The sequence below is a fragment of the Brachyhypopomus gauderio genome, chromosome 10, assembly GCF_052324685.1.
Source record: "Brachyhypopomus gauderio isolate BG-103 chromosome 10, BGAUD_0.2, whole genome shotgun sequence".
NCBI classification, from domain to species: domain Eukaryota; kingdom Metazoa; phylum Chordata; class Actinopteri; order Gymnotiformes; family Hypopomidae; genus Brachyhypopomus; species Brachyhypopomus gauderio.
The window spans coordinates 11,833,312-11,859,774 of record NC_135220.1 but is presented as its reverse complement, the minus strand read 5'-3'; the positions used below and the strand labels follow the sequence as shown (position 1 = coordinate 11,859,774).

At 45.3% G+C, this 26,463-nt stretch overlaps 2 protein-coding genes and 2 long non-coding RNA genes across 4 annotated transcripts; 3 read left to right on the top strand and 1 right to left on the bottom strand.

Annotated features, from left to right (window-relative positions):
* The first annotated feature begins 140 nt into the window (after nucleotides 1–140).
* Nucleotides 141–8,950, top strand: LOC143526166 (uncharacterized). Its single transcript, XM_077020816.1, has 16 exons — nucleotides 141–325; nucleotides 2,329–2,370; nucleotides 2,494–2,703; nucleotides 3,478–3,588; nucleotides 3,693–3,792; nucleotides 4,718–4,785; nucleotides 4,963–5,033; nucleotides 5,382–5,464; nucleotides 5,865–5,973; nucleotides 6,076–6,216; nucleotides 6,307–6,407; nucleotides 6,542–6,617; nucleotides 6,785–7,557; nucleotides 7,717–7,898; nucleotides 7,983–8,404; nucleotides 8,807–8,950. The coding sequence occupies exons 1-16, from the start codon at nucleotides 244–246 to the stop codon at nucleotides 8,948–8,950; spliced, it is 2,715 nt and encodes a 904-aa protein (XP_076876931.1). The 5' UTR covers nucleotides 141–243.
* A 234-nt stretch (nucleotides 8,951–9,184) lies between these two features.
* Nucleotides 9,185–10,799, top strand: LOC143524894 (uncharacterized). Its single transcript, XR_013133504.1, has 4 exons — nucleotides 9,185–9,372; nucleotides 9,550–9,620; nucleotides 9,971–10,053; nucleotides 10,665–10,799. It is a non-coding gene; the product is annotated as an uncharacterized LOC143524894 (long non-coding RNA).
* A 120-nt stretch (nucleotides 10,800–10,919) lies between these two features.
* LOC143526165 (uncharacterized) lies at nucleotides 10,920–13,743 on the top strand. The gene is made up of 4 exons (XM_077020815.1): nucleotides 10,920–10,996; nucleotides 11,131–11,206; nucleotides 11,374–11,879; nucleotides 12,039–13,743. The coding sequence occupies exons 1-4, from the start codon at nucleotides 10,920–10,922 to the stop codon at nucleotides 12,262–12,264; spliced, it is 885 nt and encodes a 294-aa protein (XP_076876930.1). The 3' UTR covers nucleotides 12,265–13,743.
* Nucleotides 13,744–22,451: 8,708 nt separating this feature from the next.
* On the bottom strand, nucleotides 22,452–25,878 carry LOC143525468 (uncharacterized). The gene is made up of 8 exons (XR_013133660.1): nucleotides 25,788–25,878; nucleotides 25,404–25,560; nucleotides 25,279–25,323; nucleotides 24,668–24,809; nucleotides 24,519–24,578; nucleotides 24,240–24,342; nucleotides 22,748–23,640; nucleotides 22,452–22,656 (listed from the first exon to the last, which is right to left on the bottom strand). It is a non-coding gene; the product is annotated as an uncharacterized LOC143525468 (long non-coding RNA).
* Nucleotides 25,879–26,463: the final 585 nt, after the last annotated feature.

Below are 26,463 nucleotides of genomic sequence, written 5' to 3'. Positions count from 1 at the left end.
AAATATTTATGCTCCATATTCATCAGGTTATTGTAGCAGCCTGGCTGATTTGGTGTTTTGGTTAAAACATTTGGAAGTCGTGACATCGCGCGTGCTAAGCCACTTAGAATGTTTGGTTTAGAATGGTTGGGAAGGTGGAATGTTTGGATTTCAGTTTCGATGCTGAAAAGCTCAAAACCGGTCGTATGAGATTTTGCTCTGCGATTTACAATCTAATGCGATTTTCTAATCTTCACTTTGAGAATGAGTTTTTACCCTCTGATAACTGACCTGCCTGGGCAGGAACAGAACCACGTCATGGACACGCCAGATTTTACCACTCATGGTGAGAAAAAAATGTTCATATACTGTACATAACTTTATACTCAGGGTTGCCAACTCTCACGCATTGAGCGTGAGACACACGCATTTGACCGTCTTCACACGCTCTCACGCCACACTTGCGATATCTCACGGCGAAAAAAAAAATCCAGTTTATTTATCTCTGATCTACATCTCTGATTCAATTAGTTACTAGTTCGCTCTGGCGCCAACCACCGGCGATCGATATAATACTTAATTTGTGTCCATTTTATCGATAGATCGCGATATAACACTTAATTTGTGTCCATTTTATGTTCACCCCCCGTCGACGACTTACGTTCGCCACCAATTTACACTCGCCACCTCCTCCAGGTTCAAATCTCACTCCAAGCGATCTTCAAAAGTTGGCAACCCTGTATACTTCTATATAAGACAGTACATTTAGTGAACATTGCTTATGAGTATTGATTTCCATAGGCTTATTTATAATAAAAATGTAATATACACATGTATGTAGTTTTCTAAGGTTTAGAAAAATAACCTATATATATATATATGTATTCTACTGGTGACTTTCAAGCTCTTTATTTCATGTGTACAGGACATTTTGATTATTATAATTAATGGAGCATGGGTTATTTCTTTGACTCAGCACAATTTTCATAAATCCCACCATGTTAACATTCTCCATGTTGCCATGGAAAATGCAAATACAAATAAACATTTTTAAAAAGAAACATCATCAAATTCTTAAGCATTCTCCCCACATTCTAATGACATCACATGGCACCATAGCCCTTCTTATAATCACTTGTTCATAATCACTTACAATAAGAATAAAGGAATATAAGAGGAATAAACTTCTTGAAGTCATGAGATCTGCACAGATTATAGTCACTTTCAGAAACAGAAAAAATGTGCTCCCATGCCTTACAGATTTATTCAGCTGTTTTAGCTCTCAGGTGAAAAGCACAGCTATTCTGTAGCTTTGATTTGATGCACTTTATATCTTTTATGTCAAACGTTTTATTTAAATGTCTACATTTAATTTAAAATTTAATAATGTGTTTTCCTCTATAAATTTATTTCTAACATTTCATTATTGAATTTTTGTTCTATTTAAATCAATTGTATTTAATTATTTGTGATAGCTTTTATCTCTATTTTTTTTCTTATAGACCTGATGATCTTAACAGTACACACTCATGCTTCCTCTGTGCCCTGGGTTGGTTTTTTGCATTTTAAACAGGGTTGCCAAATGACACACGCATTTGACGCATTGAGCGTGAGACACACATCCGATTTCTCAAGCCGGAAAAAAAATCTAGTTTATTTACCTCTGATTCACATCTATGATTCAATGAGTTACTAGTTCGCTCTGGTGCCAACCACTGGCGATCGATCGCGATATAATACTTAATTTGTGTCCATTTTACACCCCGGCCGGTGACAACTTACGTTCGCAACCCCCCCACCCACCCACTGCGTGAGAAATCGGAAGTGTGGCGTGAGAGCGTGTGAAGACAGTCAAATGCGTGTGTCTCACGCTCAATGCGTGAGAGTTGGCAACCCTGTGTATCTGCATGCACGGACGTAATTTGGGGGGGGGAGGGGGGGGGGACATGTCACCCCCACTTTTTCAAAAGCCAGTTTTGGTCCCCCCCAGTTTTTACGGTTAAAACCAAATATTTAAATAGCGTCGAATCCATGTCCCCCCCCCCCACTTTTTATTACAAAATTACGTCCATGTCTGCATGTACCTGTAACTAATTTCTCAACAGTGAACTGTACCAAAAAATGGTTGGAGTATCCAATTTGAAGGCATTTTACTGTTTGATTTTGAGTAACAAAACAGGTTATCGTACAAGCTTGAGGCAGTAGACCTCAAGTAGTAGTAGTAACAATGTGACCCCCCCCCACCCCCCCAGCCAGCATGTATGTTCTGTTTGTGTCATTCTGAGCAATTACCACAGGTGAGTTCTTGAAAAGTGCATCTAACTTCAACGATCTGATTATATCTGGCAGGAATGAATAGTGACCATGGAGAAGATAAGCCCAAGGAAACTGGTGAGTACTTTACCGTTTACTCCATGTTCCAGGGATGCACCGGTTCTGTGTCCTGCAAGCATTTCTGAAGCAACCGTGTTGCTGTACGAAAGCCGTAATGAATGCCTCTGTTTGTCCATGTAGTGGTGCTTGCCAGTGGCGATGGCATCCCTCTACCCCAGATGGTCCTGTTCCCAGCAGAACGCCTCTGTTTAAATTGGAACCAGGTCCATCGTATTGGAGCAGGTCTAGAGAACCTGGGCAACACGTGTTTTTTAAACTCTGCCCTTCAGTGTCTCTCCTACACTGCTCCTCTCGCCAACTACATGCTGTCCAGAGAGCATTCCAGAACATGTGAGTCACTCCCCATCCTTCTCCTGCTGCCACACATCTTGGTTCTAAAGTATTTAACATATCCAACGTAGCCTGTTTTAGTTCTTGCATCATTATGTAATCAGCCTTATTTGAGCTGACTGCAAGTTGAACAAGAGTAAATTGTCTAACATTTCTAATATCACAAGAGAGGAGCAGAAATTAAGCTTGGTTGTCTAGACCAATGTTGGGTAAAGAATGGAGTGTCCACTGGTATGAGACGATATTTAGGGCTGTTCAATAAAAGGTGTTAACAGAGGTGTCAGCAGGCCTCTGTTTTGCATGAACCAGCAGGTGTCTTTGTTGGGAGCAGAGTGTGCTTCTTCCCATTGGCTGCAACAGTTCATTCAGTATCTCGATCATCTCAGGATGATCTACACACAGTCCTTAATTTCACAATGTGTTCAGAGTTTCTATGTAATGCTGTAAGACAAAACGCAGATCTGATGAACATTTGCTATGATGTTTTGGGTTTATTGTATGTTTTCCCATCTGTTGAATGAAGTCTTTATCAACCAAGGGGTGCAGTTGTCCTTTGTACAAACTATTTAACATTATTGTGAGTTTGTCAATGTTATTTGCTTCCGTAAAGGTTTTCTAATTGATATACATAGAAAACATTTGGTTGGAAACATGGCTTTGTTAATTACCTGCTTATTAACTGCTTATTAACTTTCAAGATTACCTACTGGTATTTAGTGATACCATCTGTATATTTAATATGCCTTAATTCTGAGTCCTCTTTTCCCCCCGAAGGTCATGAACCTGGATTTTGCATGATGTGCATCATGGAGAATCACATCACCCAGGTGTTTGCCAATTCAGGAAAAGTCATTAAACCCATCAGTGTGCTGAATGAACTAAAATGTGAGTATGCAAATGGTGATGGACAAAAGCAACATCATATTCCTTTGAGCACCATTAAATATGAACATTTCTAATTGTGGTCCATCTCCTTTTCTTTTACAAAGGTATTGCAAGTCATTTCTGTTTTGGGAGTCAAGAAGACGCTCATGAGTTCTTGCGGTACACAGTGGACACTATGCAAGAGTCCTGCCTGTTTTGGAGCACGTATGTTTACTTGGACCACACCCTATATCATTGCTCAAGTTGCTAAATTATTGAAATTTTAGCATTCATCTATTTCTTAGCATGTTTGTTGGATATCTGTGGGTCGCAGAATTGTTACTTGACTCTTCTTGCAGACAGATATTTAAAAATGTTACTTCTAGCAGGTGCAGCTGTGGCTGTTAGTCAGGTGTATTATTATTATTATTATTATTATTATTATTATTATTATTATTATTAATATTATTTGGAGAGTAAATACATGGATCCAAGGGTCCTTTTTTGGCGTTTTTTGTGCTTTCCATTTCACTGACTGAAAAAAGAGCGGAGACTGGTGCTTGATACCGGTGTGAAGAAAATTGCTGATGTATCCACCAGTTATTAAGATTGTCCTGTATCTAAATGAGGCCAGGTTGGTCTAAGAAAATAGAAGTAGTCCTGCATTTGTGCAGAAACTGCACAGGCATACAGGGTGGTTTACTCTCACCCCTCTCTTCCATACCACAGTCGACAGCTTGTTTATGTGTGGCTAACACGTTAGTCCACCAGCGCTCTGTATGTGGGCTGTGCGCTCTCTCCCAAGTTGCTTTGATGCGGTGCCAGCTGCTGCTTCTCAACATCTCTCCACTACTGGCCAGCCAGCAGCCTACATTCAGAATGAAGCGTTTGACTTTTCCAGTTACGTGTGGAGATGAATCCATCAGGGAATCGCTGCGTCGTTCTAGTTTCTGGCATTTTTCACGTCAGACCTCATTTCTGTTCTGCTTTGTGCTTTTAGAAAGCGTTATTCAGAAAGCCGTTTAGATACACTTAAAGGCTGTACTCTTACAATTGCATGTTTGTTTATATTCTCTTTTTAATTTCTTGTTTTAGTTTCTATCTGAATAAATTACATTTTCTGCCTTGTCTGATGTTTTTATTTAATCAGACTGGACAGGCAAACACAGGCAACCACTCTGATCCATCAGATATTTGGAGGTTACCTGAGATCAAGATGTGAGTTTGTCAGTCATACTTCATTCCAATTTGTGAACATCAAATGGTAAAATGGTATTTACTGTAAAACGTTACTATAAGTTATTTATTTCATAAGTGTTCAATGTGTATGACTGGCAATGCTATTTGAGATGTTTTTGATCAGTTAAATTGATTATATTCTTTCTGATTTCACAGTGGAGTGTTTGAATTGCAATGGAGTATCTGATACGTTTGATCAGTATTTGGACATTGCACTGGACATTGAGGTAGCCATTAGTCACTTTGTTGTATCTTTTATAAAGATGTGCCTAGAAATGATCTGGGCTTTGAAATTGATTCTATCAGTTTGTTAAAGTGTGTGTGCGTGTGTGTGTACATGTGTGAGGTGGACATTTGTTTAGATTATTAATTAGGTCTGCTAATCATGGCATGTCTGGCTTACAATTTAGTCTCGTAGTGAGAGTTGCTGTCTTAGTGAATTAATGATTACTTAGTGAATTGATAATTGCTTGTCCCAAACTGGTGTCTGAGATGTAAAGCATCATAGGATCAGTTTGACAAGATTTTCTTTAGCCCTGTGTCTGTGCCTAAGCGTGTTTACATGTGTTTTGTAGACTGCTCCAACCATCACCAAAGCTCTTGAGCAGTTTGTTAAGCCTGAGCAGCTTGATGGAGACAATGCCTACAAGTGCACCAAGTAAGTGTCCCAGCTCAGATCTGCTCCACCATGCCGTCCAACAGGGTAACCATGTGTTTTTTCCAAAAGTAGCATGACCAGTAACTTTAGACTCAGGAAGGCGGATACAAACTGCCAGCCTCATTTTCAAAATATTTTCACATAAAACTCAAAAAGCCGTCTTCGGCCACGTACTACAGAGTGCTTTGAAACCAATGGATAAGAGGGATAAAGGTGCTCTTTACTTCTGTCCCTTAACACACGGCAAGACTATCTTGGATAAGTATGAGGCACACCGGTTTATCTCTGGAGATAAACCAAGCTCTATTTGTTGTCATGGGACCACTAGTGGTGAATTTACTGTGGTCTGTGTTGCCTATTATCTTTTCTGTCCTCATTGTGAATTTGGTTGTGTTTGTAGATGTAACAAAATGGTTCATGCCTCGAAAAGATTTACCGTCCACCGTAGCTCGAATGTGCTCACCATTACTCTAAAGCGCTTCGACTTCTACGGAGGCAAAATTGCAAAGGTTTGACCACCGTACTTAATTCTGCCGCACTGTTGTACACTTTCCTTAGTCGTTTCACGTGATCTATGCCATTGCACAACTGTTCTCTGTCCCCCTGTGCAGGACGTGAGGTATCCAGAGTATCTGGACATGCGTCCGTTCATGTCGCAGTCCCACGGAGAGCCACAGCTCTACGGCCTGTACGCTGTGCTGGTCCACTCCGGGTTTAGCTGCCACGCTGGACACTACTACTGCTATGTGAAGGTTTGATGTGCTGCGCGGTTTCAGCATTCTCTGCGTTTTTGCACTGAGTTTCTGCTCTAGCTAATGGATGGAATAATGTTTTTATTTCAGTCTGGTAATGGGCAGTGGTATAAGATGAACGACGCATCAGTAACTGTAAGCGACATACAATCAGTGCTGAATCAACAAGCATATTTACTGTTCTACATCCGGTAAGTTCAACTTAATGTTTAAACCAGCTCCAGATTTTTGAATAGTGGAATATTTAGAAAGGCATTTTATACACTTTTATTGACTGTAACTCTGTGACCCGTGGTCCCGGTCATTGCTCCCCTCGCCCGGTCAGCACGGCCAAGGTGAACGGGCCTCAGTTCACCTCCACCTCCATCATCAGTCCACAGCTTCCTCCTCACATGGCAAAGGTATCACCACACTACTGCACCATGCCAGGAAATCTGACTGGGAACTGGTTGTTATTGTTCACTAGTATAATTGAGAGGACTGTGTTTTGTTTGTTTACACTGTTAAACTCTTACTTTCTGTTCCTTATATTCAGATTTCCCATAACTGACCGCTGTTCACTTTGCAGAATAACTCTCCCATGAAGGAGGACCAAGGTGGCTCAAAGCCTGGCAGCAGCGTCCCGAAGAGCCAGCCCAGCCCCTGCAGTTCTTCGGCTGCCGCATCCCCGACCTCAGACCTCAGACGGCCTGTGCAGGTGAACGGTGGCACCACCGCTCACAATAGAGCAGCTTCCCTGCTTGACCGCAGGGAAGATGTGGCAGCATCTCTGTCTGGTGCGCCAGGCTCTAGTGAAGGCAGACGAGCGCATAAGGAGCGGAAGTGTGATAAAGACTCTGAGCAGCCACACCTTTCCTCCACCCTGAAGGAGCGAGGCAGATCCAGGCAGGGACATTATCAAGAGCGGGAAACCCGGAGTCGGGAGCGCTACGGGCACCGCCATCGCCATCGCCATCGCCATCGTCCCAACAGAGACCACCATACTGATAAGGATCGCTCGGCCAGTCGAGAGAGGATCTCTGGAGAGCGAGAGGGAGATCGGCACCGAGACGGGCACACCCACCACCGCCGAGACCACTACCACCACCGGCGCCATCACAGCAGCAAGGACGAACGAGACCGGGATGTGGAGAATGGTCAAGGTGACTTCCCTCGCTCATTTGAGTACTATGTTGGGAAGAAAGACTCGAGACACAAGCGGGCTAAAGCACCACGCCCCGCCAGCCCTGCCCCGCGGCCCCAGGCACAAAAGCGTAGCCTGTCGGACAGGGAGGAGCCATGTGAAGAGCGGCCTATCAAAAAACACAAGAAATCCAAGAAGAAGAACAAGGACAAGCGGAGGTAAGGAGCTATTTATGTTGCATGAGAACGGCCATTGCTATACTGTGTGTGACCAGGAGGGGTCAGCAAACGGAACTGTTACTGTTGTAGAAAATCTAGCAACCATAAGCCAGAAAGTGTACTACAGTTTCCTTAAGCAAAATCCTTTTCAATCTGCAGGAGTTCTGAGAGGGACCCATCAGAGAAGAAAAAGAAGAGGAGGAGGCACAACTTGGAGGAGGAGCCTCGTATGGAGTGTCGCTCTGGCCACAGCTTAGACAAACGTAAGCGCCACCTCAGCTCCGACCCAGACGGGTCTTCACCCAGCGCCAAGCGACCTACTACTGAGGACTATTACCAGAGTCAGTAGACGGTGCTCTGATGCCTCGCTCCCTCCTTCGCCTTCTTCTGGACAGACAAAAGCGATGTCCGAGCCTCTCACTCAGCATGTCGCTACCCCCGCTGTCCCCGCCTCCGCACAAGCCCCATTCAGCCCCCGAGACGCCAGCTAAGCCAACCTTGCACCCAGATGGCCTCGGCTGAGGAGCCCATCTACTGCCACGACACCCATGTGACGAAAGGCACCACGGCGCCCCCAGAGGCCAACCACGACCTCTACTCACAGGGGGGCGAAGGGCACGTGGCTTTAGAGAGGCCCGTGGCAACCGCGGACGCCTTTGTGCCCAACGGCGATGACTGCAGGGAAGATGCGGTGGCATCTCTGTCTGGTGCGCCAGGCTCTAGAGAAGGCAGACGAGCGCGTGAGGAGCGGAAGTGTGTGCACCGCCTCAGCTCCGACCCAGACGGGTCTTCACCCAGCGCCAAGCGACCTACTACTGAGGTCTATTACCAACTTAACGTCACTCAGGTGCATAACGGTCAACTTTCTTTCCAAGTTTCAATTATCCATTACAAACCAGCTCCAGATTTTTGAATAGTGGAATATTTAGAAAGGCATTTTATACACTTTTATTGACTGTAACTCTGTGACCCGTGGTCCCGGTCATTGCTCCCCTCGCCCGGTCAGCACGGCCAAGGTGAACGGGCCTCAGTTCACCTCCACCTCCATCATCAGTCCACAGCTTCCTCCTCACATGGCAAAGGTATCACCACACTACTGCACCATGCCAGGACATCTGACTGGGAACTGGTTGTTATTGTTCACTAGTATAATTGAGAGGACTGTGTTTTGTTTGTTTACACTGTTAAACTCTTACTTTCTGTTCCTGATATTCAGATTTCCCATAACTGACTGCTGTTCACTTTGCAGAATAACTCTCCCATGAAGGAGGACCAAGGTGGCTCAAAGCCTGGCAGCAGTGTCCCGAAGAGCCAGCCCAGCCCCTGCAGTTCTTTGGCTGCCGCATCCCACCTGCGCCCACTGCCCTCGTCCTCTTCCTCCAGCGCACCATAGTCTACCTCAGACCTCAGACGGCCTGTGCAGGTGAACGGTGGCGCCGCCGCTCACAATAAAGCAACTTTCCTGGTTCCGTATGGCCAAGAGTCATCCGACGAGTCCGACCAGGAAGGCGGAGCCTTGGATAATGGCACAGGGAAGTCTTACCCTGGTGCCAAGGCATCCGACGGGAAAGGTGGGATGGATGGTCCCCTCTTCCACAGCTCGGGACACAAGCGGGCTAAAGCACCACGCCCCGCCAGCCCTGCCCCACGGCCCCAGGCACAAAAGCGTAGCCTGTCGGACAGGGAGGATCCATGTGAAGAGCGGCCTGTCAAAAAACAGCCTTGTCTGATGTTTTTATTTAATCAGACTGGACAGGCAAACACAGGCGACCACTCTGATCCATCAGATATTTGGAGGTTACCTGAGATCAAGATGTGAGTTTGTCAGTCATACTTCATTCCAATTTGTGAACATCAAATGGTAAAATGGTATTTACTGTAAAACGTTACTATAAGTTATTTATTTCATAAGTGTTCAATGTGTATGACTGGCAATGCTATTTGAGATGTTTTTGATCAGTTAAATTGATTATATTCTTTCTGATTTCACAGTGGAGTGTTTGAATTGCAATGGAGTATCTGATACGTTTGATCAGTATTTGGACATTGCACTGGACATTGAGGTAGCCATTAGTCACTTTGTTGTATCTTTTATAAAGATGTGCCTAGAAATGATCTGGGCTTTGAAATTGATTCTATCAGTTTGTTAAAGTGTGTGTGCGTGTGTGTGTGTACATGTGTGAGGTGGACATTTGTTTAGATTATTAATTAGGTCTGCTAATCATGGCATGTCTGGCTTACAATTTAGTCTCGTAGTGAGAGTTGCTGTCTTAGTGAATTAATGATTACTTAGTGAATTGATAATTGCTTGTCCCAAACTGGTGTCTGAGATGTAAAGCATCATAGGATCAGTTTGACAAGATTTTCTTTAGCCCTGTGTCTGTGCCTAAGCGTGTTTACATGTGTTTTGTAGACTGCTCCAACCATCACCAAAGCTCTTGAGCAGTTTGTTAAGCCTGAGCAGCTTGATGGAGACAATGCCTACAAGTGCACCAAGTAAGTGTCCCAGCTCAGATCTGCTCCACCATGCCGTCCAACAGGGTAACCATGTGTGTTTTCCAAAAGTAGCATGACCAGTAACTTTAGACTCAGGAAGGCGGATACAAACTGCCAGCCTCATTTTCAAAATATTTTCACATAAAACTCAAAAAGCCGTCTTCGGCCACGTACTACAGAGTGCTTTGAAACCAATGGATAAGAGGGATAAAGGTGCTGTTTACTTCTGTCCCTTAACACACGGCAAGACTATCTTGGATAAGTATGAGGCACACCGGTTTATCTCTGGAGATAAACCAAGCTCTATTTGTTGTCATGGGACCACTAGTGGTGAATTTACTGTGGTCTGTGTTGCCTATTATCTTTTCTGTCCTCATTGTGAATTTGGTAGTGTTTGTAGATGTAACAAAATGGTTCATGCCTCAAAAAGATTTACCGTCCACCGTAGCTCGAATGTGCTCACCATTACTCTAAAGCGCTTTGACTTCTACGGAGGCAAAATTGCAAAGGTTTGACCACCGTACTTAATTCTGCCGCACTGTTGTACACTTTCCTTAGTCGTTTCACGTGATCTATGCCGTTGCACAACTGTTCTCTGTCCCCCTGTGCAGGACGTGAGGTATCCAGAGTATCTGGACATGCGTCCGTTCATGTCGCAGTCCCACGGAGAGCCACAGCTCTACGGCCTGTACGCTGTGCTGGTCCACTCCGGGTTTAGCTGCCACGCCGGACACTACTACTGCTATGTGAAGGTTTGATGTGCTGCGCGGTTTCAGCATTCTCTGCGTTTTTGCACTGAGTTTCTGCTCTAGCTAATGGATGGAATAATGTTTTTATTTCAGTCTGGTAATGGGCAGTGGTATAAGATGAACGACGCATCAGTAACTGTAAGCGACATACAATCAGTGCTGAATCAACAAGCATATTTACTGTTCTACATCCGGTAAGTTCAACTTAATGTTTAAACCAGCTCCAGATTTTTGAATAGTGGAATATTTAGAAAGGCATTTTATACACTTTTATTGACTGTAACTCTGTGACCCGTGGTCCCGGTCATTGCTCCCCTCGCCCGGTCAGCACGGCCAAGGTGAACGGGCCTCAGTTCACCTCCACCTCCATCATCAGTCCACAGCTTCCTCCTCACATGGCAAAGGTATCACCACACTACTGCACCATGCCAGGAAATCTGACTGGGAACTGGTTGTTATTGTTCACTAGTATAATTGAGAGGACTGTGTTTTGTTTGTTTACACTGTTAAACTCTTACTTTCTGTTCCTTATATTCAGATTTCCCATAACTGACCGCTGTTCACTTTGCAGAATAACTCTCCCATGAAGGAGGACCAAGGTGGCTCAAAGCCTGGCAGCAGTGTCCCGAAGAGCCAGCCCAGCCCCTGCAGTTCTTCGGCTGCCGCATCCCACCTGCGCCCACTGCCCTCGTCCTCTTCCTCCAGCGCACCACAGTCTACCTCAGACCTCAGACGGCCTGTGCAGGTGAACGGTGGCGCCGCCGCTCACAATAAAGCAACTTTCCTGGTTCCGTATGGCCAAGAGTCATCCGACGAGTCCGACCAGGAAGGCGGAGCCTTGGATAATGGCACAGGGAAGTCTTACCCTGGTGCCAAGGCATCCGACGGGAAAGGTGGGATGGATGGTCCCCTCTTCCACAGCTCGGGACACAAGCGGGCTAAAGCACCACGCCCCGCCAGCCCTGCCCCGCGGCCCCAGGCACAAAAGCGTAGCCTGTCGGACAGGGAGGATCCATGTGAAGAGCGGCCTGTCAAAAAACACAAGAAATCCAGAAAGAAGAACAAGGACAAGCGGAGGTAAGGAGCTATTTATGTTGCATGAGAACGGCCATTGCTATACTGTGTGTGACCAGGAGGGGTCAGCAAACAGAACTGTTACTGTTGTAGAAAATCTAGCAATCATAAGCCAGAAAGGGTACTAGAGTTTCCTTAAGCAAAATCATTTTCAATCTGCAGGAGTTCTGAGAGGGACCCATCAGACAGGAATGGGGACAGCAGCTCCTTCCGACACAAAAAGAAGAATAAGAAGAGGAGGAGGCACAACTTGGAGGAGGAGCCTCGTATGGAGTGTTGCTCTGGCCACAGCTTAGACAAACGTAAGCGCTGCCTCAGCTCCGACCCAGACGAGTCTTCACCCAGCGCCAAGCGACCTACTACTGAGGACTATTACCAGAGTCAGTAGACGGTGCTCTGATGCCTCGCTCCCTCCTTCGCCTTCTTCTGGACGGACAAAAGCGATGTCCGAGCCTCTCACTCAGCATGTCGCTACCCCGCTGTCCCCGCCTCCGCACAGGCCCCATTCAGCCCCCGAGACGGCCAGGGAAAGACAGTGCAAGGAAAGACAGTGCGGCCGAGCCAGAGCCAGCCCTGCCCCTGCAGTTCTGAGAAGGGGTAGCAGCATTTTGTGGACTGGCATGTGACGTTTTTATGCCACTGGCATAAAAGGAAATGACGTTTCACGTGCCACTGGCACTTTCCGGTGTCCTGTGGTATATGCCACTTTTTTGTGGAATATGCCACTGTCTAAGAGGAATATACTCGACTTTTAGTGGACTTTCCCACTTTATAAAGTTTCCGAAAGCAAAACCCATTAGGCTAAAAGGCTAAGCTAATGTTACCTGAGGTAGCAGGTAACGTTAGAAAACGTACAGCTAAGTGCGATATACCCGAGTGTAATATGCCACTACCGAGTGGAATATGCCACTGCTAATATGCCGCTGCTGAGTCCGATATGCCACTACCGAGTGTAATATGCCACTACCGAGTGTAATATGCCACTACCGAGCGTAATATGCTACTGTTAATAGGAATATGCCGCTGTTAAAAGGAATATGCCACTGCTAATATGCCGCTGCTGAGTCTGATATTTCACTACTGAGCGTAATATGCCACTACCGAGTGTAATATGCTACTGTTAATAGGAATATGCCGCTGTTAATAGGAATATGCCACTGTTAATAGGAATATGCCGCTGTTAATATACCGTTGCTGAGTCCGATATGCCACTACCAAGTGTAATATGCCACTACGGAGCGGAATATGCCACTACCGAGCGTAATATGCCACTACCGAGCAGAATATGCCACTACCGAGTGTAATATGCCACTACTGAGTGGAATATGCCACTACCGAGCGGAATATGCCACTACCGAGTGTAATATGCCACTACCGAGCGTAATATGCTACTGTTAATAGGAATATGCCGCTGTTAATAGGAATATGCCACTGCTAATATGCCGCCGCTGAGTCCGATATGCCACTACCGAGCGGAATATGCCACTATGGAGCAAAATATGCCACTACCGAGCGTAATATGCCACTATCGAGCAAAATATGCCACTACCGAGCGTAATATGCCACTACCGAGCGTAATATGCTACTACCGAGTGTAATATGCCACTACCGAGTGTAATATGCCACTACCAAGCGGAATATGCCACTACCAAGCGTAATATTCCACTACTGAGTGGAATATGCCACTACCGAGCGGAATATGCCACTACCGAGTGTAATATGCCACTACCAAGCGTAATATGCTACTGTTAATAGGAATATGCCACTACCGCGCGTAATATGCCACTACCGCGCGTAATATGCCACTACCGAGCGGAATATGCCACTACCGAGTGTAATATGCCACTACTGAGTTGAATATGCTACTACCGAGCGGAATATGCCAGTACCGAGCGGAATATGCTACTGTTAATAGGAATATGCCACTACCGAGTGTAATATGCCACTACCGAGTGTAATATGCCACTACCAAGCGTAATATGCCACTACCAAGCGGAATATGCCACTACCGAGTGTAATATGCCACTACTGAGTGGAATATGCTACTACCGAGTGTAATATGCCACTATTAACAGTAGCATATTACGCTCGGTAGTAGCATATTACACTCGGTAGTGGCATATTACGCTCGGTAGTGGCATATTTTGCTCGATAGTGGCATATTACGCTCGGTAGTGGCATATTTTGCTCCGTAGTGGCATATTCCGCTCGGTAGTGGCATATCGGACTCAGCGGCGGCATATTAGCAGTGGCATATTCCTATTAACAGCGGCATATTCCTATTAACAGTAGCATATTACGCTCGGTAGTGGCATATGACACTCGGTAGTGGCATATTCCGCTCGGTAGTGGCATATTCCACTCGGTAGTGGCATATTCTGCTCGGTAGTGGCATATTACACTCGGTAGTGGCATATTCCGCTCGGTAGTGGCATATTACGCTCGGTAGTGGCATATCGGACTCAGCAACGGTATAATAACAACGGCATATTCCTATTAACAGTGGCATATTCCTATTAACAGCGGCATATTCCTATTAACAGTAGCATATTACACTCGGTAGTGGCATATTACGCTCAGTAGTGAAATATCAGACTCAGGAGCGGCATATTAGCAGTGGCATATTCCTATTAACAGCGGCATATTCTTATAAACAGCTACATATTCCTATTAACAGTAGCATATTACGAGCATATTATATCACTACCGAGCGTAATATGCCGCTGTTAATAGGAATATGCCACTGCTAATATGCCACTGCTGAGTCCGATATGCCACTACCGAGCCTAATATGCCACTACCGAGCGTAATATGCCACTACCGAGCGTAATATGCCACTATCGAGCGTAATTGTCAGGGTTCGACCCAGGCACGTGACTCCTGCTGCCACTAGGCGGAGCCCGCGAGCTGTAACCAGGGGCAATCAAGCCCGATAGGTTGCACCTGTTCTACAGCCTATTTAAGACAAGCGACTTCAGCAACTCATTGCTGAAGTTGTTTGTTGTTCTATGCACACACAGCCCAAGCCAGTTTTCTCTCGTCTCCGGACTACCTCTCGTTTCTCTAGTTCTCCTGTTTCTACTCTGAGTGTTCTCAGGTTGTTTTTTTGTTTCCTTCCGTCTTCTCCCTCTCTGTTCTTCGTTGGTTTGTTCTCCAGTGTTCTGGTTTACAGACTGGCAGGTAACCAGGTAGAAGCTATAGGTCTTGTTACCATAGCTTCCTCTTTTGTTTCTTATTTTTTCCCTTCCCCTCTGACACGTCGAGTTTGCCTCCGTGTACTTTTCGTTTTTTCCCATTTTTCTTTTGTGGACGCGTTGTATTTCTTTCCGCGTGTTTTTTGTTTGTTTTACTTACCTGGTCTTTACACACGTCGAGCTTCTCCGTGTTGTCTTTCTGTTGTTTCCCTCTGGGGTTTTTGTTTTCATTTTTTCCCGCATTCGCGGAGGTTTCATTTGGCTGTTTTTTGCCGTTTGTTTTATCGGGTCGCGTTTGAGTCCTCACCACGTTTAAACCAACGCGTCACCGCCGAGATCGGCGGCGAGGCGTAACAGAACAACTTCAGCCATTTATGGACTCAGCTGACCCGTCAGCCGACGAGGTGCGGAATGCCCTCGCTATGCAAGGGCAGGCTATCGGCAGGCACGAGCAATCACTTCGGGAAATACTCACCCAGCTCCAGGCTATCTCTCTCGCGGTTCAAAAGCCAGATCCGCCCGTGACAGCTGCCAGTCCTCCGGTTTTCTCCGGAGCTGTGGGGTTGCTTGCCGATTCCCGTACGGAACCTGCATTGCCCGCTCCGGCACGTTATAGTGGTGATCCCAATGAGTGTAGGGGGTTTTTATTACAGTGCTCTCTGATTTTCGAGCAGCAACCATCCCGTTTTCCCACCGAGCGTGCTAAAGTGGCTTATGTGATGGCGTTGCTTTCAGGGAAAGCACTGCGGTGGGCTACACCCGTGTGGGAGAATCAACCCGAACTCTGTTCCTCTTTCGAACGGTTTTCTAGGGCTATGCGGCAGACGTTTTTCCACCCGGCTTCTGGAGGTATTGTCGCGTCTAAACTGTTACGTTTGCGACAGGGTAGATCGACTGTGGCAGAATACTCATTAGAGTTCCGCACTCTGGCGGCAGAGAGCGACTGGGGTGCAGAAGCATTAGGGGCTATATACATAGAAGGTCTAAGTGAAGAGATAAAGGACGAACTGTCCCTCAGAGAGCCACCCAGCGGGTTAGACGACGCCATAGAACTCACAGTTAGGTTGGATAATCGGCTACGGGATCGTAAACACCGCCGTTTGTTCGCACCGTCCAGTGTTAAACCGGTTTCTCCCGTACATAAGACTACCCAAGGGGACAGTGAAGCATCAGAACAGCCCATGCAGTTAGGACACACTCGCCTCTCTCCCCAGGAAAGACAAACCCGCTTACGGGAGGGCAAGTGTCTCTATTGCGGTCGGGCTGGCCATAGAATCGCCGAGTGCCCCGAACTACAGGGAAAAGGGCAGACCCGTTGGTGAATGGGGTTGCATCGACGGGTCATGGCGCTTACGTACCCAACTGCGGTCTTATGCCCCACGTAGTAGTCTCATGGAGGGGTTCTGACGAACACCGGGTGGTGGCTCTCGTTGACTCGGGGGCCACCGGTAATTTCATCGACTCCAACCTCGTAGCTTCCCTCTCCATACCTCTGGTTCCCTTAGAGAAACCTCTCTCAGTGTCCGCCGTAGACGGCAAGATGCTCACTTCAGGTGATGTTACCCACCAGACTGTTCCTCTAACGGTTACTATAGGGAACCATCACGAAACACTCACCCCTTATGTCATCGCTGCTCCTAAACTGCAGCTGATTTTGGGGTTTCCCTGGCTTCAACGCCACAACCCTGATATTGACTGGCTCAACCTTTCTATCAACCGATGGAGTAAAGTATGCGAATAGTCGTGCTTGGTGCCACGCTGCAGTAAACCCGGGGAGAGACCAGAGGAAATAGCAGGTTTAGAAAAAGTCCCTGCTGTTTACCACGACTTAAAAGAAGTATTTAGCAAGCGCAAGGCAGGTTCCCTACCCCCGCATAGGCCCTGCGACATAGCTATCAATCTCTTACCTGGCACTACTCCTCCTAGGGGGCGTTTATTTTCTTTGGCACTACCTGAACGCAAGGCTATGGAAACCTACATTCAGGAAGCGCTCGCTGCGGGTACTATCCGTCCCTCTACCTCTCCCGCTGGTGCTGGTTTCTTCTTTGTAGGAAAAAAAGATGGGGGTCTCCGTCCTTGTATCGACTACAGGGGACTTAACAAGATCACCATCAAAGACCGTCACCCTTTGCCTCTTATGTCTTCCGCCTTCGAGGCCCTTCAACGGGCAACGGTTTATACTAAGTTAGATCTCAGGAGCGCGTATAATCTGTTGCGAGTCAGAGAAGGCGACGAGTGGAAAACCGCCTTCAATACACCCTCTGGTCATTACGAATATTTAGTCATGCCGTTTGGACTCATGAACGCACCCGCGGCTTTTCAGAGGTTCGTTAATGGTGTTCTTAGGGAGGCTCTGGACGAGTACGCCTATGTTTATCTCGACGACATCCTGATATATAGCCGTACCATCACAGAGCATCAGCAACATGTTCGCCGCATTCTCCAGTTGTTATTAGAGAATCACCTCTACGTTAAACTGGAAAAATCATTGTTCCACGTCTCCGAGGTGGCCTTCTTGGGGTTCATAGTCGCTAAGGGTCACCTGGCTATGGACCCCGCAAAAATCAAAGCCGTTACTCAGTGGCCCGTGCCCACGTCCGTTCGTTTGGTTCAACGCTTTCTGGGTTTTGCCAACTTCTATAGACGATTTATCAGAAATTTTGGTTCCCTTGCTGCTCCGCTTTCTGCCCTTACTAGTAAGAAGTTGGGGAAATTCACGTGGACCCCTGAAGCCCAGAAGGCGTTCGAGACGCTTAAGGGTCTTTTTACCAGTGCTCCGGTGTTGCGGGTTCCTGACCCTGAGCTCCCTTTCATTGTTGAAACCGATGCCTCTGATTTGGGCGTTGGGGCGGTTCTCTCTCAGAGAGTCGGGGAACCGCCTAAGCTGTACCCCTGCGCCTACTTTTCACACCGGTTCACCCCCACGGAAAGGCGGTATGACGTAGGGGACAAAGAACTCCTGGCCGTTAAAATGGCCTTAGAGGAGTGGCGGCACTGGCTGGAGGGAGCTCGTCACCCTTTTCTGGTCTGGTCTGACCATAAAAACCTGACGTACCTCCAGCAGGCCAAGCGTCTCAACGCTAGACAGGCAAGGTGGGCCCTGTTTTTTAGCCGTTTCAATTTCACGTTGTCATATCGTCCGGGTTCTAAAAACACTAAGCCCGACGCTTTGTCTCGGCAGTGGGAACCTCCTCATGTTGACAGTTCCCCGGAAACCGTGCTTCCCCCGGGGGTTGTAGTGGCACCCATCAGGTGGGGTATAGAAAAAACCGTGCAGGACGAACTCGCCAATGAACCCGGGCCTAGTAGTGTTCCTCCTGGCTGTCTTTACGTCCCCTCGACCGTCCGGCGCAAGGTCCTCTTGTGGGGACACACTGAACGTTACGCAGCGCACCCTGGCGCTAGGCGGACCGCCGAGCTCATAAGAAGAAGGTTTTGGTGGCCAGCTATGGATCAGGAGATCCGCGACTTTGTAGCCTCCTGCGAGGTGTGTAACCGAAGTAAGGCGCCACGCAACAAGCCTAGGGGGTTGTTGCACCCGTTACCCACACCCTCCAGACCGTGGTCTCATATCTCCCTTGACTTCGTCACCGGGCTTCCGTCCTCTAAAGGACTTACCACCATTCTCGTGGTCGTGGACAGGTTTTCCAAGTTTAGTAAGTTTATCGGCCTGCCCAAACTGCCCTCCGCCCGGGAGACCGCGTCTCTCTTGCTCATCCATGTTGTCCGCAATTACGGGTTCCCTCAGGACGTGGTGTCCGATAGAGGTCCCCAGTTCGCCAGCAGCTTTTGGAAGGCGTTCCTGTCCCTTCTCGGCGCCTCCGCTAGCCTGTCTTCGGGTTTCCATCCCCAGTCCAATGGCCAGACCGAGCGTGTGAACCAGGACCTGGAGCAGACCCTCAGGTGCCTGGCTTCCACTAACCCTGCGTCCTGGGCTGACCACTTGTTGTGGGCTGAGTACGCCCACAACACGCTGTGGCATTCGGCCCTGGGCATGTCACCCTTCGAGTGCTTGTTCGGATACGCCCCTCCGCTGTTTGCAGCCCACGAACAAGCCGTGGCTGTGCCTTCCGCTGTGGCTCAGTTTCGGCGCTGCCGCAAGGCATGGTCACGGGCCCGTTCGGCCTTGTTGAAGGCATCCTCCGCCTATTGCCGCAGCGCCAACAAGCACCGTCTCCCTGCGCTGTCCTTCCGTCCTGGGCAGCGTGTGTGGTTGGCGGCTGGAAACTTACCGGTTCGGGGTGGTACTAAGAAACTGGCTCCTCGCTTCCTGGGTCCATTTAAGATAGACCGTCGCATCAACCCGGTTACCTACCGTCTGGTTCTCCCTCCGTCCATGCGTGTCCACCCGGTGTTCCACGTGTCCCACCTCCGACCGTACTTGTGTGGTTCTTCTCCCGCCCCGGCTCCTCCTGCGCCGCGTATGGTTGGTGGGGGTTCGGTTTACACTGTGCGACGTCTTTTGGACGTCCGTCGGGTTAGGGGGCGGTACCAGTTTCTGGTGGATTGGGAGGGTTATGGGCCTGAAGAGCGGTCTTGGGTCCCCAGGGCGCGCATCCTGGATCGTTCCCTGATCACCTCCTTTTATCGCGACAGGGCTGTGGCCCTGGGCCCGCGGGGACTCGGGCCCAGAGGGGGGGGTTCTGTCAGGGTTCGACCCAGGCACGTGACTCCTGCTGCCACTAGGCGGAGCCCGCGAGCTGTAACCAGGGGCAATCAAGCCCGATAGGTTGCACCTGTTCTACAGCCTATTTAAGACAAGCGACTTCAGCAACTCATTGCTGAAGTTGTTTGTTGTTCTATGCACACACAGCCCAAGCCAGTTTTCTCTCGTCTCCGGACTACCTCTCGTTTCTCTAGTTCTCCTGTTTCTACTCTGAGTGTTCTCAGGTTGTTTTTTTGTTTCCTTCCGTCTTCTCCCTCTCTGTTCTTCGTTGGTTTGTTCTCCAGTGTTCTGGTTTACAGACTGGCAGGTAACCAGGTAGAAGCTATAGGTCTTGTTACCATAGCTTCCTCTTTTGTTTCTTATTTTTTCCCTTCCCCTCTGACACGTCGAGTTTGCCTCCGTGTACTTTTCGTTTTTTCCCATTTTTCTTTTGTGGACGCGTTGTATTTCTTTCCGCGTGTTTTTTGTTTGTTTTACTTACCTGGTCTTTACACACGTCGAGCTTCTCCGTGTTGTCTTTCTGTTGTTTCCCTCTGGGGTTTTTGTTTTAATTTTTTCCTGCATTCGCGGAGGTTTCATTTGGCTGTTTTTTGCCGTTTGTTTTATCGGGTCGCGTTTGAGTCCTCACCACGTTTAAACCAACGCGTCACCGCCGAGATCGGCGGCGAGGCGTAACAGTAACATGCCGCTACCGCGCGTAACATGCCGCTACCGCGCGTAACATGCCGCTACCGCGCGTAACATGCCGCTACCGCGCGTAACATGCCACTACCGAGCGTAATATGCCACTGTTAATAGGAATATTCCACTGCTAATATGCCACTGCTGAGCGTAATATGCCACTATCGACCGGAATATGCCACTACCGAGCGTAATATGCCATTACCGAACGTAATATGCCACTACTGAGCATAATATGCCACTGTTAATAGGAATATGCCGCTGTTAATAGGAATATGCTGCTGCTAATATGCCACTACCGAGTGTAATATGCCACTACCGAGCGTAATATGCTACTACCGAGCGGAATATGCCACTACCGAGTGTAATATGCCACTACCGAGTGTAATATGCCACTGCTATTCCCCTGCTGAGTGCAGTACCATGGCCCGGTTGGAATATGCCACTGCTGCGTCCAATATAGCACTGCTGGATGGAATATGCTACTGCTGAGTGGAATGTTTGCTTTTAGTGGAATAGGCTACCAGAAAATCAGTAACTGTGATCATATACATCTAAATAAATTTTCTAAGTAAAATAATACAATGTTGATGGTGCAAATGATTGTGCAAATTTTGACAATTTATCAGTCAAGTTATTTGTGTTAAGAACTTAAAAAAAACAATTGTAGGCAATTTCGTAATTAAGCAATTGTAGTCAAGATTGTGAGAAGCTAGCAGGCCAGCAACATAGAAACACACACGTTGACCCCATTCAGTTTACAATTTATTATGAACCACTTTAATTTGCAATGATATTCTTTTTCTGGGGAACATTCATGATATCAAATATCTATAAATTAAAAGTGATTAAGAAAAACAAAACACAAATGTCAAGTATCATGGTCCAATAGAGTTCTGGCCCTCGGTGTGCAGGTCCGGACTTAAGTCATAAAGCCTACAGAAAACAAATACCAGATCTTATGTGAATGTTTGGTCCTTGCAGTCAGTTGTTACAAAACTAATACTTTTAATCCAACATGTAAGGAATTAATTAAAAATATATATTTAAACTTGTAGGTTAACAAAGTGAATTTTATTAAAAAGAAAAGCCTTTATGAAAACTTAAAAAAATATTAACCTTAAGTAAAAATATTGGAAGATTTCTATACATCACAAGAGTATTACAAACATTAATTAAAGTCAAGTAAATTTGTATTGTTACATGATGAACCTAAAATAAGATGAATCATTGGAAAAGGACATTGTGCTGTTACTTTCTGCCTCATGGCAAAGTTTATAGCCAGACATGTAATAGTAATGAGTGAAAAGTACAAGATATTAAAACGTACTGTACATTGATTTTATTGGCATAGCCAGAGGCAAGTAAAGTTTCCGCTGCATAGCGACAGAGTCGTTCCTGTTTCTCAATAATTTTTTTTTTTTTTACAAAAAAAAACCCTTGGCACTGGTTGTCAATGCTACTTTACTGGTTTAAAACATTAAATGAACCCATGTACAGCTCACCTGTTCTCAAGTGAAATTGTCAGTATAAAAACAAATACCTCTGGGAGCAACACGTCAAAAAGGAGGTCAAGGTTTGGGAAGTCATTTTGCATGTTTAGTGCCTTGAAAATTTTGTCAAGTAGCTGTTGTGTCTTATGGATGAGACATGGAACAATAAAGACAAATGTAATTGAATATAGCAAACAGAAGATACAGTAATGTTATATTAAACTTCAAATAAAAAAGGTTAAAAGATGTCCTGACTTACAACTTCATCACTGAAAGGGGTCATCCTTGGTTTGAGGCATTGTTTAAATTTTGGTGAAGTTTGTGGGTGCTTCCAAAGGTACCATGTGTGTTTGTGTATGTGTGATCGTTTTTGTCCTTTGTGAAGAGCCCCATGTATGGCTTGAGACAGATTTTGTTACACACACATTATTTATTAATAATCTATAAAACAAAAATCATTTAAAATCACTATCCAAAATTTTATCAGTTAATCAATGAATCAATTCAACATTCAATGGTTGTGTGAACAATCTAAGTAAAAGCAAGCTCTAGGGGGAAATATATTATATATTAATTGCAAGCTCTAGGGGGAAATATATTATATATTAATTAATAAATTACAAACTTCAACATTTGTTCAACTTTTCACTACACCATCTCACACAGTAAGAGTTGAAATACTTACCTTAATTTCATCATCAGTTAACAAAGCCTCCAAACCATCCTTGAGTAGAGTGTTTAGGGTGCTGTGATACAGATACAATTTATTGATCCAAGAAACACACACACACACACACACACACACACACACACACACACACAAATGCAGTTGCATACCTGTCATAGGTATATGGTTGTGTGGTTTCACAGCCACACTTAAATGATCCACGTTTGACATCTGCCTCTGACACTCCAGCACAATCAGTGTGCAACCAGCCTTTGCACAAGTCACACTGAACCCACTGGATTATGTCAACTTCAGGATAGAGAGACCTAAGACATGAATTGAAATGAGATCACTCTGTATTTTTATTTACATTCCATAAACACATTGCATGAAGTACATACCATTTTTGGCCCACTTTTTGGAATGTACACACGTTCAGTTTACTGGCCATGTGTGACGATGGGTGCGAGGCGAAGGACGAGACACAGATCCTTGCTTTAGCAGACATCACGTTTATTTTCTACAACTATTGTGCAAGACAGCGCACGTAAAACATAGAACACTCACACTGAAACGTGTAGACTTAGACAACGACGAGCACAAGACACTGCGCGAACGCACATTAAATAGACAGACCACATCAACCCCACGTGATGACGAGACGAGCCACAGGTGAGACGGATAATGACAAGACGCACCCGCACCCACGGAGCTACACTGACGCAGACGAATAGACGCAGACAACGTTAAAACACGCCCCAAAGGAAGGGTTCGGGGACCGTAACGTGACACCATGCAATCTGTAGCATTTGTATTTGTCTTCTTAGTCTTTGCAGAGTCCTTTAAGAATGTAAGGTTAAAAATTATTATATATAAAAAAAATCTCAATTTTACCAAAGGTAATAAAAAAAGTTCAGGTACAGCAACCAGGATTCTTTTCACTAACCTCTATAACTACATCTTTCACCAATGTTGTAGCATGGTACCTCTGGAGATACTGTAGCTGTGAATGTTTTAGTGATTCTGATGTCATTTGTTTCCCTTGTAGTTCCATCTCTGCCATCTGTTTGCCATAAAACACAAAACAATAGCTACAATGCCTACGGTCCCTGATACAATTATGTGTTTAGTAAACAAACAGACATAAAAGAGGAGTGAAAAATTATTTTTTTTAATAAGCCTACCCAGTATCAAAAGTGCAGAGGAACTGACTAGCTCCCAAAATTTGAAGTTTGCCCAATTGGAATATTCTTTAGCTTTTTTTGGCTCAACTGGTAAATTGAATTTTTGCTTTGTAAAGGATATTTTACAAAGCAGAATGTCTTAGTAAGCTGAATAATGCAAGCCCTTGACATGTCAGAGTTCCTGCATCGTGAAATATATTTATTTATACACAAAATGAAATAAAGTGCAAGTGAACACTGGCTAGAGGGAATAGCTAGAGTGGTACAATCACACAATGCAGTTATGCCATTATCAATGAAAAATTAGGCTTTAGAAAACACATGTAGATCGAAGTGTGTTTAGTGGTTTTATTCACAAAATTTTGGATAGAATGACTGCACTTTACCAGCCAAAAGTATTTTTTACAGTACATGTCTTTGCTTCATGAACACCGCTCCAGTACAACTGGTTAATTCTAACCAATCAAGCTTGACTTACAGTGCATACAAATACCCCACAGTTGTCAGAATCTTGCTGGTGCCACTGTGTTGGGTATTCCACTGTCCACTCTTTCAACTGCCAAACATCCTGAAAAACATGTCTAGAGGGGAGGGGGGGGGTAGTAAAAAAGAGACAGCACTCTTTCAACAAACATCCTGTGAGAGTAAGAGTGAGAGAAAAAAGCATTATGTTTAAATTAAAAATTAATATCATTCATAAAGAACTTGTAAATCAGTAAATTTAGTAAATCAGTAAATCCATATCCTTTGTCACAACCTCCTTGTACTTGTTCAGTGAATCATATATGCGAATCTTCTTTAAGTGTCCACAAAACACCTGTTAAAATAAATATCCCATTGGTTGCATATTAAGCCATTTACAGCAGATTGTACAACTCCACGTAGAGTAGAATGTCTTGCACTAACCCAAAGAATGAAGTGGTTTCCTGACTCAGGGGATAAATGACCCACAATGTGAGGAAACATCACAGTACTGTCTGGTTGAAGATTCTATTTGTGTAGAGTACAGCAGGTCCAGTCAATAATTGATCCATTTTATGCTGGTACACTGAAAAAAATAAACCATTGGCTCAATGTAATAAAATTGAATTAATCAATCACACAAACTTTTTTTCATTGACTCAATCTAAAAAACTAAATTCATTTAGTCAGGTCACGTTGAGGACCCCGGCCCCTCCCTTTTAGGCGTGTGTTTACGTTGTCCACATGTATCGTCTGCGTCTGTGGATCTTCGTGGTTGTGGTTACGTCGTGTGATAATCCGTCTCACCTGTGGCTCGTCTCGTAATCACGTGGGGCTAATGTGGTTTGTCTATTTAATGTGCGCTCACGCAGTGTCCTGTGCTCGTCGTTGTCTAAAGTTTACACGTATCTGTGAGTGTTGCATGTTCTTTGTGCGCTTTGCGTGCTATATGTAAAATAAAACTAAAGTGACGTCCGTCATAAGGAGGATTCTGTGTCTCGTCCTTCGTCGACCCACGAACGTCACAGTAAAGATATTTGTATCAGAATACTCACATTTTTGTTTGTTGATGCAATCTGTGCAACTCTGGCATTTACAGCCTATATTGAAGAGGATAAGTACATTTTATACACTGAACATTAATGAGAACATATATCTTAATTAAAAATAGCAAACTTACATCATCTGTTAGCCAAGGTGTAATCCTCTGTTTCTTCATTAAGGTATTCAGGGGGACATATTGAATGGAGGTCTTTGACACTGGCATAACACAGTTCAAACTGCAATAGGGACCGTGTTGTACACTTCACGTCCGAGTATATTTCTGAAAGTTTCTCCTGTGGGAGGTGGGGGCACAATAGACATGATATTTAGTTAGTCCATTTCAATCACTGTACTTTGGTTAGAATTGTGTTAGTATCTTGAAAGAAAAATTAAAAGAATAAGCAAAACAATATTTTTACAGCACAGTTTGCTAGTATTTACCAGGGGTCTCTAATCTAAGGGGTCTTGATAATTAGATAAAACCACAATTTCAATTTAAAACCAGCCAAAATCTGCTTACCCTGTTTATTTTCAAGAAACTTTGATTCATCTGATGCCGTTGTTAACAGTTTTCTTCAAATGTTTTTTCTTCAAAAGAGTTTACTTGTCTGTGGAAATGCTTGTACATTGTTGTGACTATTGGCAATTCTGCAAAGTAGTCTCCATTTTTACCAGTATGTAGTATCAAACTTGCCTGCACCAAAAACCAAAAAGATTGAGTCTCCCATCACTTCCAACTTCTGCAGATCCATGAGTCTGTCTCAACATTTTGTTCATGAATGATGTGTTTACTCTCTGATTATGCAAATGAAATACCAATCTGAGAAGGAACATGAAGTGAAAATCCTTGAGTTGGCACAAGAAGTAACGAGAATTTCCAAGCTCTCTGTTAAGTTGCTCTGCCACAGAGGAATTTATAAGCCCCATGATCTCCGGAAGAAGGTCCAGACTCCTTAGCTTTTCATGGCTTCTCTTCTGGTTTGTCTGATGAAAACGGTCATACAGAGAGTAACGGTCAGCTGTTCCAGTTACAGGGTGAGGTCTCTGCAGCACATCTTCATTGTCATCAGTAGGAGTGCTTTGCAAGGGTCTCCCTTGTTTTAAATGCTTCAGCCAAGGCAAATGAATCTCAAGCTCTTTTGAACTAGCTTTTGCCAAGTTTTCTTCTGTTGCATCACAGAGTTTACCATCAAAGG